Source organism: Balaenoptera ricei, chromosome 3, assembly GCF_028023285.1.
Source record: "Balaenoptera ricei isolate mBalRic1 chromosome 3, mBalRic1.hap2, whole genome shotgun sequence".
Taxonomy (NCBI): domain Eukaryota; kingdom Metazoa; phylum Chordata; class Mammalia; order Artiodactyla; family Balaenopteridae; genus Balaenoptera; species Balaenoptera ricei.
The window spans coordinates 117,387,427-117,400,675 of NC_082641.1; the positions used below are offsets into that span (position 1 = coordinate 117,387,427).

The following is a 13,249-nucleotide window of genomic DNA, read 5'->3' on the forward strand; positions in this document are numbered from 1 at the left end:
TACTAATGATAGGTAACCTAAAAAGGAGAGCCTCAGCAGTACCTATCCTTTTTTTTAAATTCCTAATAAACAGGCTGCTCTTTGTAGATTCAGGCCCCAGTGAGGGGCAGGCCAACCATAGGGTCAGTTCTCATGCAGGTGGTCAGAAGGAATTTAAGGATTTGGCCTGATATCCCAGTGGATTTTCGTGCGGTTTTTTAGTCTTCACATTTCCTCTTTGTGTCGAGGGTTAGGTGGTTTGGGTTGCTCATGTATAATCCCAGTGACAGCTTCCCTTAGTTTGCTCAAATCCTAGTGTGAATGTTAAGTGCTAAGTAGCTTGCTTAGAAGTGAAAACTGGCTTTTTGATCTTTGTGTTGTCCTTAGTGGCATCACCTTGGAAATGGAACAAGCACCATTTTTTGCAGTTTGAAGAGAAAATTTCCTTATTAAACAAGTATATAATTTATTGGGATTTTCCCGAGTTTGTAATCAAGCTTGGGGCTTTCAGCTGATGTTTTCTTTATTTACTGAGGTACCAGCAATTCTAAAGACCTACATGTGAGAACTCTTGGAAATTTTTTTCTCGCTGGAAAAAAACCAGCATTTCCTAATTTGAGTATTGTCTACTTTAAGTTTACTGTTCTGCTCTATGCCAGTATTATAAAAGGAGTATATTATATATATTTGTGTTGGGGAAATGATACAACACATGAAAGAATTGAATATTGTGGTTCTTTTTTACCCTTTGAGGTAAGGAAATGCCTGTTTAAAAGAGAAATCTTGGACCTTGTCAAGAATTTTGTCTCCCTGACATGAATTTTCAAGATGTTTTAGCCCAAATACTTCTTTGTTGAGCACCTTATCAGTGTTCTATACCATGCTAGTCATTTTTGTTTTCTCTGTTCAGACTCCAACTTAATTTAGATTCCTCATCCTGCTCAGGACTCATCATATTGCTAATAAATGAACTGAGATTACATGGGGAATGATATGTTATTATGGTGTAGGTATACTGTGGATATTGCTTCATGGTGATTTTTTGTTGTTCTTTTTCAGTGTTCCATTGGCAAGCTACAATAATGGGGCCAGTAAGTATTCAGATTAATTTCAGAATAAATAGTTTATGTAATTCACTCATTTTAATCCACCTTTTCTTGTTATCAACAGAATGACAGTCCCTATCAGGGTGGAGTATTTTTCTTGACAATTCATTTCCCAACAGATTACCCCTTCAAACCACCTAAGGTAATTGGGATATGGCAGTTGTTTTGTATCTACTTTCGACAATACTATTGAAACAGTTTACAAAAAATTCTCCTTTTTTGATAGGTTGCGTTTACAACAAGAATTTATCATCCAAATATTAACAGTAATGGCAGCATTTGTCTTGATATTCTACGGTCACAGTGGTCTCCAGCACTAACTATTTCAAAAGGTAATAGAATGAGTATTTGATATCAATATAAAAAGCCTACTGTGTTTTTTGTCTTTTTAAGATTACTTATTCTTGGAAAGATTGCTCAGATTCCTTTTTTAAGAGGAGGTAGCAATCCCCCTTATTCTTAAAAAGACCTTTAGACCCACTGGAGAGAGCTGGATTTTCAAGCATAGGTATTCCTTGGTGTCGTGACTGCTCTCTGTCCGTTGCTCTTGCTATTCAAGCATAGGTTGGAATATGGCTACTTGGTATGAATTTTTTTTAGAGCATAGTAAAAGTAGAAGACAAACAGTGTCTCTTCCAACCTTGAGATCCATGAATGGAAAGGATAGATATTGTTCCAGAATAAGAAAAAAAGAGCCATTGTAGAGGAATGCTTGTATACTATAAGCATAGACAGTAGTTTCTTGAAGAGCAAAGTATAGGTGAATTCATATTCACATTCTTTAAGGTTTTACCAGCTCTTTTTTTTTTTTAATTTTATTTATTGTATTTTTTGCTGTGTTGGGTCTTTGTTGCTGCACGTGCGCTTTTCTCTGGTTGTGGCGAGCGGGGGCTACTCTTCATTGCGGTGCGCGGGCTTCTCATTGCGGTGGCTTCCCTTGTTGCAGAGCATGGGGTCTAGGTGCGCGGGCTTCAGTAGTTGTGGCAGGCGGGCTCAGTAGTTGTGGCGCACGGGCTTAGTTGCTCCGCGGCATGTGGGATCTTCCCGGACCAGGGCACGAACCTGTGTCCCCTGCATTGGCAGGCGGATTCTTAATCACTGCGCCGCCAGGGAAGCCCCTACCAGCTCTTATCTTTAGGTTTCTGTCAGGAACAGAATCACCCTCTAAGATAATCAATTTAATAAAAATTTTTATTTGAGCATCTTAATCTTTGGTATATTGTGTGTGTGTGTGTGTGTGTGTGTGTGTGTGTGAAAATGTGTAGAGAAAGTTAGTTACCAACTTTGTGATGGAAGATCCAGTAGTTCTTTCTTTCTTTATTTACTTACTTACTTATTTACTTATTTGGCTGCGTTGGGTCTTCGTTGCTGCATGCGGGCTTTGTCTAGTTGTAGTGAGCAGGGGCTACTCTTCCTTTCAGTGCACTGGCCTCTCGTTGTGGCGGCTTCTCTTGTTGCGGATCACAGGCTTTAGGTGCGCGGGCTTCAGTAGCTGTGGCACACAGGCTCAGTAGTTGTGGCTTGCGTGCTCTAGAGCGCAGGCTCAGTAGTTGTGGCACACGAGCTTAGTTGCTCCACAGCATGTGGGATCTTCCCGGACCAGAGATCGAACCCGTGTCCCCGGCATTAGCAGGCGGATTCTTAACCACTGCACCACCAGGGAAGTCACAGGGTCCTTAGTTGTGGTACTCGAACTCTTAGTGGTGGCATGCATGTGGAATCTAGTTCCCAGACCAGGGAGCGAACCCGGGCCCCCTGCATTGGGAGCGCAGAGTCTTAACCACTGTGCCATCAGGGAAGTCCCCCTCCAATAGTTCTTTAAAATAAGACCTAGTTATATGAATAGGTTGGGGATTTTTTTATATCCCTGAACTGAATATTATCTTATTTGTTGATTTAAGATTGTTCAACCCCTCAACATCATACCCAAATGAAATCACAAGTGGATTAAATGTTGTCAAAATACAGATACGAGAAATAGGCTGCAAGTATGATAATGGGCCAATATGTTTAACAGATATGAAGAACATATATAAATCAGTAAGGAAAAACCTAGATCCCGGTGGACAGAAAGGAACAGAATAATCAAGGAAATAAAAATTAAAATAAGTTCCCATTTTTCACCTTTTTAATTAACAAAGATCTTTACAAAAGAAAACTAAATGTTGGTGAACTACATTGAAATGAGTGCTTATATATACTACAGATAGAAGTATAGATTTGTATAGTCCAGTCTGCCAGTATGTATTAAGAAATAAGAGATTTCATCATTAATACCCTTTGACCCAGTAACTCTAGGTTCATTCATTTGTACTAAAAAAATAAGCCCAACTGTTAAAAAAAGTTCTCTGTGCAAGTGCATTTGCAACAGTGTTATTTCTGAAAAATAGAAATTACATATAGACTCAACAGTAGAGGAGAAAATATATTGGTTCTGGCAAATGCATTCAAAAGAGTATTGATCCTTGAAAATATTGTGGGAAATACAATGTTTGAAAAAAGCAGAAAAGAGATAAAGTGTTACACACTGTAACTTGTGTTGTACAGAAAGTATATTAAATAGCTAGAAAGAAATAGTTTGGGTATTTGGGGATGAAATTTGGTACATGAAAATATTTTTCTTTTCTGTCTACTTAAATTTTATCATTTCTTTAATGCATACATTTAGACAAGAGGCAACATAGTTTCATGGTAAAAAACATAGATTCTGGATGCAACTGCCTGTATTAGGATCTCAGCTCTACCTCTTATTGGATGAGACTTGAGACAGATTGGCTTCTGTATTCCACAGAGTTTTCATCTTTAGAATAGGGATGATAAAAACTATTTCACTGTTATTATGAAGATTAAAAAAGCAAAAATGCATAGTTAACTGGTTCCTTGTAAGCACCCATATAACTGGGATAAAGGCACTATTGTAAAAAGTATTGGAGGGGACTTCCCTGGTGGCGCAGTGGTTACGAATCTGCCTGCCAATGCAGGGGACACAGGTTTGATCCCTGGTCGGGGAAGATCCCACATGCCGCGGAGCAACTAAGCCCGTGCGCCACAGCTACTGAGCCCACGTGCCTCAACTACTGAAGCCCAAGTGCCTAGAATCCGTGCTCCGCAACAAGAGAAGCCACCTCGATGAGAAGCCTGCACACTGCAATGAAGAGTAGCCCCCGCTTGCCGCAACTAGAGAAAGCCCGCGCACCGCAACGAAGACCCAACGCAGCCAAAATAAATAAATTTATTTTTTTTAAAAAAAAGCAAAAAATGCATAGTTGACTGGTACCTTGTAAGCACCTAAGGATAAAGGCACTATTGTAAAAAGTATTGGAGGGGACTTCCCTGGTGGCACAGTGGTTAAGAATCTGCCTGCCAATGCAGGGGACACGGTTTCGATCCCTGGTCCGGGAAGATCCAACATGCCATGGAGCAACTAAGCCCGTGCACCACAACTACTGAGCCTGCACTCTAGAGCCCACACGCCGCAACTACTGAAGCCCATGCGCCTAGAGCCTGTACTCCACCACAAGAGAAGCCACCGCAATGAGAAGCCCGTGCACCACAATGAAGAATAGCCCCCCACTTGCCGCAACTAGAGAAGGCCCACATGCAGCAACGAAGACCCAACGCAACCCAGAAAAAGAAAAAAAAAAAAGTACTAGATAGGACTTCCCTGGTGGCGCGGTGGTTAAGAATCCGCCTGCCAATGCAAGGGACTTGGTTTGAGCCCTGGTCCAGGAAGATCCCACATGCTGCGGAGCAGCTAAGCCTGTGCGCCACAACTACTGAGGCTGCAGCCTAGAGCCCGTGCTCCACAACAAGAGAAGCCACCGCAGTGAGAAGCCCGCACACCGCAACGAAGCATGGCCCCCGCTCGCCGCAACTAGAGAAAGCTCACGCGCAGCAACAAAGACCCAGTGCAGCCAAAAATAAAGTAAATAATTAATTTAAAAAAAATTATTGGATATTTGTCATGTTATAATTACGGTAAGACTTGCGTACTCTTTTTTTTTTAATTTTATTTATTTATTTATTTTTGGCTGTGTTGGGTCTTCGTTTCTGTGCAAGGGCTTTCTCTAGTTGTGGCAAGCGGGGGCCACTCTTCATCGCGGTGCGCGGGCCTCTCATTATCGTGGCCTCTCTTGTGGCGGAGCACAGGCTCCAGTCGCGCAGGCTCAGTAGTTGTGGCTCAGGGGCCTAGTTGCTCCACGGCATGTGGGATCTTCCCAGACCAGGGCTCGAACCCGTGTCCCCTGCATTGGCAGGCAGATTCTCAACCACTGCGCCACCAGGGAAGCCCCTTGCGTACTCTTAAAAGTTAATTTTTTGAAGGAAACAGAAACTCTGGGGCATTAAATTAAGATTTCTGGGGTCCTAGGCAAAAATACAAACAAAAAATCAGAGGACCACATTTTTCAAAATTGTGACTGAAATAGTTTTCCAGATAAGTGGCCCCTTTTCTTTTTGTAGGCCTCCTTGCAATTCAAGGGCTGCTTGTGAAAGTGTTCATATGCCTATTGTTCTTGTGATTTCCTGGCCTGGTTGCTCTTCTTTTACCAAGTAGCTGTAGAGATGGAAATCTAGATATAAATGGGGCCAAGAGAGGTGGGACTGTGTGTGTGTGTGTGTGTGTGTCTGTGTGTCTGGGAGGAGGCCGGGGGGGGGGCGGTCTAGATACCTGAAATTGTTACCATAGCTTTTGTTTTTTTTCTTTCCCTTCTGTGCCTGGTGTTGATTTTTGCAGTTGTAATAAATCTTAAGGGATGTTAGTTTATTTGACTTGATATGTTCTATCTAGATAGCTATCTTTTAAAATAACTGCAGTGCCAGTTTGTTGAATTTGGTTATATCAACATACCTAGGTTTAGTGTTTTAAAGAAGGCCTGAATCCTATGTGTGATATAATTATCCCTTTAACATAGTCCGTTTTTTTCTCTTTTTTTAAATTAATTAATTAATTTTTGGCTGCATTGGGTCTTCGTTGCTGCACGCGGGCTTTTCTCTAGTTGCGGCAAGTGGGGGCTACTCTTCATTGCGGTGCGCGGGCTTCTCATTGAGGTGGCTTCTCTTGTTGCTGAGCACGGGCTCTAGGCACGCGGGCTTCAGTAGTTGCGGCACGCAGGCTCAGTAGTTGTGGCGCACGGGCTTAGTTGCTCCGCGGCATGTGGGGTCTTCCCAGACCAGGGCTCGAACCCATGTCCCCTGCATTGGCAGGCAGATTCTTAACCACTGTACCACCAGGGAAGTCCCCATAGTCTGTTTTTGAGGGCAGTAATCTTGACCCGAAATGCCCTCCACTTTGAGTATATAGGTAAGGGACCTAAATATACAGAAAACTTAAAGGAAGCAGATTAAGTGCATCATAAAGCCACTTGATTATATGTTTTTAGAATTGGAACTGACTGTGGGTTATGACACTAATGAAAATGGGTATGTACTGATGAGGAATATATATATTGGTGAAAATTTAGTTACTTCAGTGAAGAGTCTCTACACGCTGTAGAAATAGAAGTTATTCTCTTTATAGAGAAAGAAGGTGTAGTATATTATAAGCCAAAATCAATTTTCTACAAATTAAAGGATCTAAGTAGTGTACTAAGAACCCTTTCACCAGGTCCAGATAACCACCATCCTACCTTCCTTTCCTGGAAAGAAAGAAAAGTTACTTACTTAAACCTTATCTTTTTAAAATGATACAAATGAACTTATTTATAAAACAGCAACAGGGGCTTCCCTGGTGGTGCAGTGGTTGGGAATCTGCCTGCCAATGCAGGGGACACGGGTTCGAGCCCTGGTCTGGGAAGATCCCACATGCCATGGAGCAGCTGGGCCCATGTGCCACAGCTGCTGAGCCTGCGCGTCTGGAGCCTGTGCTCCGCAACAAGAGAGGCCACGATAGTGAGAGGCCCGCGCACCGCGATGAAGTGTGGCCCCCGCTTGCCGCAACTGGAGAAAGCCCTCGCACAGAAACGAAGACCCAACACAGCCATAAATAAATAAATACATAAATATAAAAAAAAATTAAAAAAAAAAAACAGCAACAGACTCACAGACATAGAAGACAAATTTATGGTTGACAAAGGGGAAATGGGGCGGGGAGGAATAAATTAGGAGTTTGGAACTAATAGTTACACACTACTATATATAAAATAGGTAAACAAGGACCTACTGTATAGCACAGGAAACTATATTCAGTATCTTGTAATAACCTATAATGCACAAGAATCTGAAAAAGAGTATATATGTATATGTATATGTATAACTGAATCACTTTGCTGTATACCTGAAACTTAACACAACATTGCAAATCATCTATATTTCAATTTTTTTAAAAATTTGTCTTTTTAAAGTTGCCTTATTGAAATAGTTGGAAGAGTAAATAAAGGGAATTTATAACAAATACTAATTTGGTCGTTATATCTAATTTTAGGTGAAGAATCAATTGTATTCTTGACAGCTTGATAGGCCAGATAAGTTTCTTCTTCTATAGTCAGTAATTTCATGAACATTCAAAGATCTATAACTCCCTGTTGTCATTTCCAGGAAATACATGAAATCTTTCCTAATTGCTGTTAGAATGTTCTGTGCTTGAAGAGGGCATCAGGTGATACACCTGACAATGGGAAAAGAAGATATTTTGGGAATGCCATCTGCCATTTGTGGGCAGCAGGAATGAAGAGTCAGAAAACATCTTGCCTGATGTTTTTTGTTTTCCATATACTCTTAAGGCAAGGAAATAGCTTTTTTTGTTAACAACTGAATGATAAAGGGCGTGTAAACTTTCTCATCTCTCAGAAGCCCTTGATCTCCATAGAACAGATTTGATAGGAAAAGGAATATTCCTTTTCCTGATGAATTTGATGTTTGGGGAGTAACGTGGACTCTGAATCATTGTCTCTTGCTACAGAACATTAGAGAGAAATAAGGTAGCTGAGTTCTGGTAGCATCAGAATAGAAGGATTGGAATTTATTTCAGTATGTCAGAGACCACTGGATTTAATGTAATTAGTGGCCTTAGCCTCCTCTTTGCTTTCAATAAGGAATACATAAGTTAATGAATTTGAACAGAGGAAGTTGTACTGTTGAGATCTGTCTGCTGCATTCCAGGTTGTCACTGAGGAAATGGCTTAGATGAGATTCTAAATCATTACTGAAAATAATTTGAGACTTTAGTTTGAGATATGTTGTATCCTCTATAATATGTGTGGCCAGCCCCGTTTGGGAGCAAGTACTGGTCTTTATGTTCTTAGACTAAATCGTTTTCAACTAAAAATGAAACAAATCCATTGCATCTGAATATATAGTACCTGCCATGGAGAAAGCAGTGATTGTTGGATTTCATAGTTGTCACTTCTTACTAAGAGCATTCAGTAGTGTGGTTGTCTTTGGAATTTTGAAAGCCATTTATCCCTGAACATGGGCTTCTAAAAATTGAACTTCATAAGCTGGGAAAAGTGTTATTGGTCTAGGATTTGGAAGATCTGGATTCTAATTCCACTCTAATTTTACTCACTAACCAGGGACATGAGGCAAGCAAGACACTTCACCAGCCTGGGCCAGCTTCCTCAGGGGTTCAAGCATAGAGAAATCTTCTTAGAATCTTTGTTGATTACTGTTACTGTAAACTTAGGTAGAGCTTACAAAGCTGTTAGGCACTACAATATAAATAGGGTCTTAGAATTTTCTCTTGTGTTGGCATCTCATGTTTCTTTCAACCTTTTTGCTTTTTTTCCTCTACTAATTTGTATGTTTTTTTCATTCTAGTACTTTTGTCCATCTGTTCTCTGTTGTGTGATCCCAATCCAGATGATCCTTTAGTGCCTGAGATTGCTCGGATCTACAAAACAGATAGAGAAAAGTAAGTATGGTCTCCAGGCAGCAGAGTATCTGTGGTAGGGTGGAGATGTTTTTGTCTTAAGGGCTGAGTATGGGTCAGATACTTAAAATGAAGTCCTAATATACTCACCTGGGGACAGGAAAGAGGAGTATTTGCATCGAGTATCATTATAAGTAAATGATTTTATATCTGATTGTTTCATGACTCCTACTGCCTAGAAAAACTTTTCTATAGTATATTTTCCAACAGCTTTAGGTCTTCTGCTTGGCTTTTGACGTGTAAAGATTTTGCATCAAGAGCCCATTTGTCTTAGGTAGGTATTTATAAATTAATGGGAAAGAGAATTGATTTTCTACCATTTGGAATAGTGTAAAAAAGAAAGTGAATAAATGTTACAAGACATGAAAGCCTCAAATTTCCTTTAAAACAAAACTTGTAGAATTTACATATTTTAGAATTGTATTGTGAATTATTGAAGACTGGTCAGGATATCAAAAGAGATAGTAACTGAAAGTGTTGTAATCTTTTTTTGTCTGTTTGTTTTGTGTATTATTCAATAAGATTATGAAGGAAATAGATGGGAGGTAGTGGATAATTTTCTAAAGTTAAAATATAAAAGATTAAACGATTAATTGAATTATTGGTTAGGGAGGCATATAGATAGGATATTTTAAATGGAGCTGCATTGAGAGTGGGGAATTCTAACAGCAATTGGTTCTTAGTTTAGTTTTTTTCTGTATTTAGGTCTGAATAGTATCTATAACTGTATTCTTGGCTGCATTCAGAATAAAATTAGATCATGCTTTTTTCAATTTGGGAATTTACTTAGAAATACATTTTTTGATTAGAGAACCATTTTGTCCAATATTTAGAATTATGGGCATTTTTCCCAAGTCATTGTGGCGGTAATGGTCAGCAGAACTTTTTTAATCAAAGAATTAAAGATCCTTTTGCCCTGCTTATTTTACTACTAGAATGTTCTTCTGGAGCAATAAACCCATTCATTTTAGCAACCAAATTGTTAAAATAAGTCCTGCCAGAACTGGCTGTTTTATTGATGCAGGGGAAAGTATTATGCCAATTTAATCATTATTATATGATTTCAAGAACCATATAATGTAGAATTATATTGTTCCAAGAACTCCAAATAAGTCAAACAGGGGTTGAAGATTGTCTGTTAGAAATATGTCAATCAAGTATAGACTGCGGGTATGCCAGCAAGTGCTAAAATTCAATTAGAATCCTGTATTAGTAGCATTTATAGGATATTTCCCACTATCATTGAATAAATGCTTATTAGAAATTTGGGGTAGGAAGATGGCTTAGCTTGAATATACTATAAGTTATTCCCTTCAAGTTACTGGATAGGATAATGAATGAACTCTGTTGCTTTCTAACTGACTCCTCACCTATGTTAAGCTAAGCTTCTCTTTGTGTGTACAGGTACAACAGAATAGCTCGGGAATGGACTCAGAAGTATGCGATGTAATTAAAGAAATTATTGGATAACCTCTACAAATAAAGATAGGGGAACTCTGAAAGAGAAAGTCCTTTTGATTTCCATTTGACTGCTTTCTATGAGCCCACGCCTCATCTTCCCCTGTGCACATGTTTACCTGATACAGCAGTGCTGCGTGTTGTACATACTTGGAACAACAAACTAGAAATACTGTACTTCTGTACCAACATTGCCTCCTAGCAGAGAAGTGTGTGTGTGACAAGCCAGTTCTCCAGGCATAACCTAGGTGTGAGACTAAAAGCTTTCCTTATTGACTTAAATTTGGATAACGGCAGAGTGAGGGGTGGTGGGTATGGTGTGTGCTTGGATGGGGAAGAAAAGCTCCACTGACCTGTAGGAGATTGTTTTTTAAGTGAAATCCCATTAAACTCAAAACAGTTATGAAAAGCAAGGCGAAGAACATGAAGCTGTTTCTGTATTCATTTTATTCCGAAGGACTTAACGTCTTAGGTGAAAGTTATGACCAATCAGGTTAAACTCTACCTACATCCTGTATTTTAAGGTCTAAGTTTAACTGGTCAACATTTAAATGGATTGGAGCTATTAGTAAAGTGTGATGGGCTTTGTTTCCAATTCTTTTACATCTCCCCACCCGTCAACCTTCGTCCTTCAGCCCCTCTTTCTCTCTTCCATATTCTTTGGTTTGTATGTGGTTTCTCAGTTAATACATAGCTAATAGCTCTTATTTTTCTTATGTTTTTAACTGCTTAGGTCTATCTGGATGTAAGGGTGAAAATTCATTCGATGGAAATACTTGTGTATATTTAAAGACCCAATTGCTCCTCTGGAGCCTGTACGTTCAAGAATGATTAATCTGTGTAATAAACTGATTACTACAGTCATTACATATAATTTTGTGTGAATAGGCTTTCTGATTTTAAGAATTTTGTCTAGCTGAGATTAGTGGTGGATTTTTTCCCACCCCTGAAATGTTTTCATTTATACTGGTTGCATTTCAAAATCATGAAACAATTCAGTTTACATAGTAAAAAGGATATCTTGAAAGTAATTTTACTGAACAAGATAAACGCATAAGCTTAAAAGAATTTTCATGAAACTTATATGTGCAGTATTCCAGGAACACGACTGTTAAACTAAATAAGAAATTTGCTTTATTATTGAAACTAAGCTGCATTTCACCGAAACCTTGTGACATTCCTTTGGTACATAGGACATAAAACAAAGGCATTGCTATTTGGTAAGTTAAGCTTCTGTGATTGTGATTGTAAAAACAACATTGACCAAACCTGGGAAACATGAGCACAATCTTGTATTGGAGAGTCTACATAATTACTTTGCACTAACATTGCAGGATGTTCATCCAATTTTAAATTGTACTGTATGTGGCTTTTTGGTCTTCCCTTGACGCTGGTAAAATGTAGTTTGAAACTTGTAAACAGCTGTATTTGCCAGAAACATCGTTCCTGTGAACTAGGCAAGTTACTTTTTTTCCCCCTACTTCTCCTAATCTAATTGTAAACCAGACCAGCCTGAAAGCAATGGCTGATGCTCTCTAGCTGTCAGGTTCTTTCAAATGCATCTTTACACTCTTGCACAAAAATTGAGGAATAAATGTCCACTGCTTTTGGTTTTAAACTTGTTTAACTTGTCTTATCTCTCAGTGTCACTATTCCATCTCACAACTAAGGTGTGATACCTGAAACCTTTAAAGTGCTGCATTTTAGCTGCTGGCTACTTATTATTAGCATTTCTAGCATCCTTGACCTTGCAAAGAAGTTTGACTATTAATAGTTGTGGGTAAAGGAGTTAGAATTGAGCTCTAACCTAAAATTACCCTCATTCTCAGTATCATGGGTAAGTAGGAATTCAGTTTTTGACTGTTGACCATGGGTTAGTTGCACAGATCCTGAAAGCCCCATTCTTCGTCATCTTAGACAGCAGCCAGCTTATTACCATTTATTAGGTCATAATGTAGATATTTTCACAAGAGTACTTTAAAGTGCTGAAGTAAAAGTCATCCTGGTGTTCATGAAACATTTGGCTTTTGAATGCAGTTTGGTCTTGCTCATTTGAGTTTGGAACGTATTTGGTCCAGTCTGGTTACATATGCCTTGGCCAGAATGAAGGCTCAGTGAGGGAGACCACCTTCCCCACTCACAAAAAAAGTGTGTAACTCAGGATGGGTCTCATCTGGGATCACATTGCTTTTTACAGAAGTGTCTCTAGTTTTATCACATGTGAAAGCTTGTTTGCAGTAGATTTGATTATCTTGGTGAGGCCAGCGGTTACAAAGGAATGTCAAGTGTATGGGTTCCCGTTGCTTCTTTTTTGTTTTTGTTTTTGTTTAATTAATTAATTAATTTATTTATTTATTTATGGCTGTGTTGGGTCTTCGTTTCTGTGTGAGGGCTTTCTCTAGTGGCAGGCGGGGGCCACTCTTCATCGTGGTGCGCGGGCTTCTCACTATCACGGCCTCTCTTGTTGCGGAGCAGAGGCTCCAGACACGCAGACTCAGTAATTGTGGCTCACGGGCCCAGCTGTTCTGCGGCATGTGGGATCTTCCCAGACCAGGGCTCGAACCCGTGTCCCCTGCATTGGCAGGCAGATTCTCAACCACTGCGCCACCAGGGAAGTCCTTCTTTTTTGTTTTTAATTGAAGTATAGTTGGTTTACAGTGTTGTGTTAGTTTCAGGTGTACAGCAAAGTGATTCAGTTACATATATATATATATATATATGTATATGTGTGTGTGTGTGTGTGTGTGTGTGTGTATAGATTCTTTTCCCTTATAGGTTATTACAAAATATTGAGTATAGTTCCCCATGCTATACAGTAGGTCCTTGTTGGTTATCTATT

General features: G+C 39.5%; 1 protein-coding gene across 2 annotated transcripts in view; it reads left to right on the forward strand.

Annotated features, from left to right (window-relative positions):
- UBE2D2 (ubiquitin conjugating enzyme E2 D2) overlaps window positions 1-12,028 on the forward strand; it is a 58,677-nt gene extending 46,649 nt beyond the window's left edge. The window contains exons 3-8 of one of the 2 annotated variants that reach the window (XM_059917237.1): window positions 1,039-1,070; window positions 1,150-1,227; window positions 1,312-1,417; window positions 8,841-8,934; window positions 9,163-9,226; window positions 10,357-12,028. In XM_059917237.1, the coding sequence (XP_059773220.1) occupies window positions 1,039-1,070; window positions 1,150-1,227; window positions 1,312-1,417; window positions 8,841-8,934; window positions 9,163-9,226 (374 nt within the window). In that variant the 3' untranslated portion in view covers window positions 10,357-12,028. The remainder of the gene's footprint in view (window positions 1-1,038; window positions 1,071-1,149; window positions 1,228-1,311; window positions 1,418-8,840; window positions 8,935-9,162; window positions 9,227-10,356) is intronic. The other variant, XM_059917236.1, reaches the window with a different exon arrangement.
- The last annotated feature ends 1,221 nt before the right edge of the window (window positions 12,029-13,249 follow it).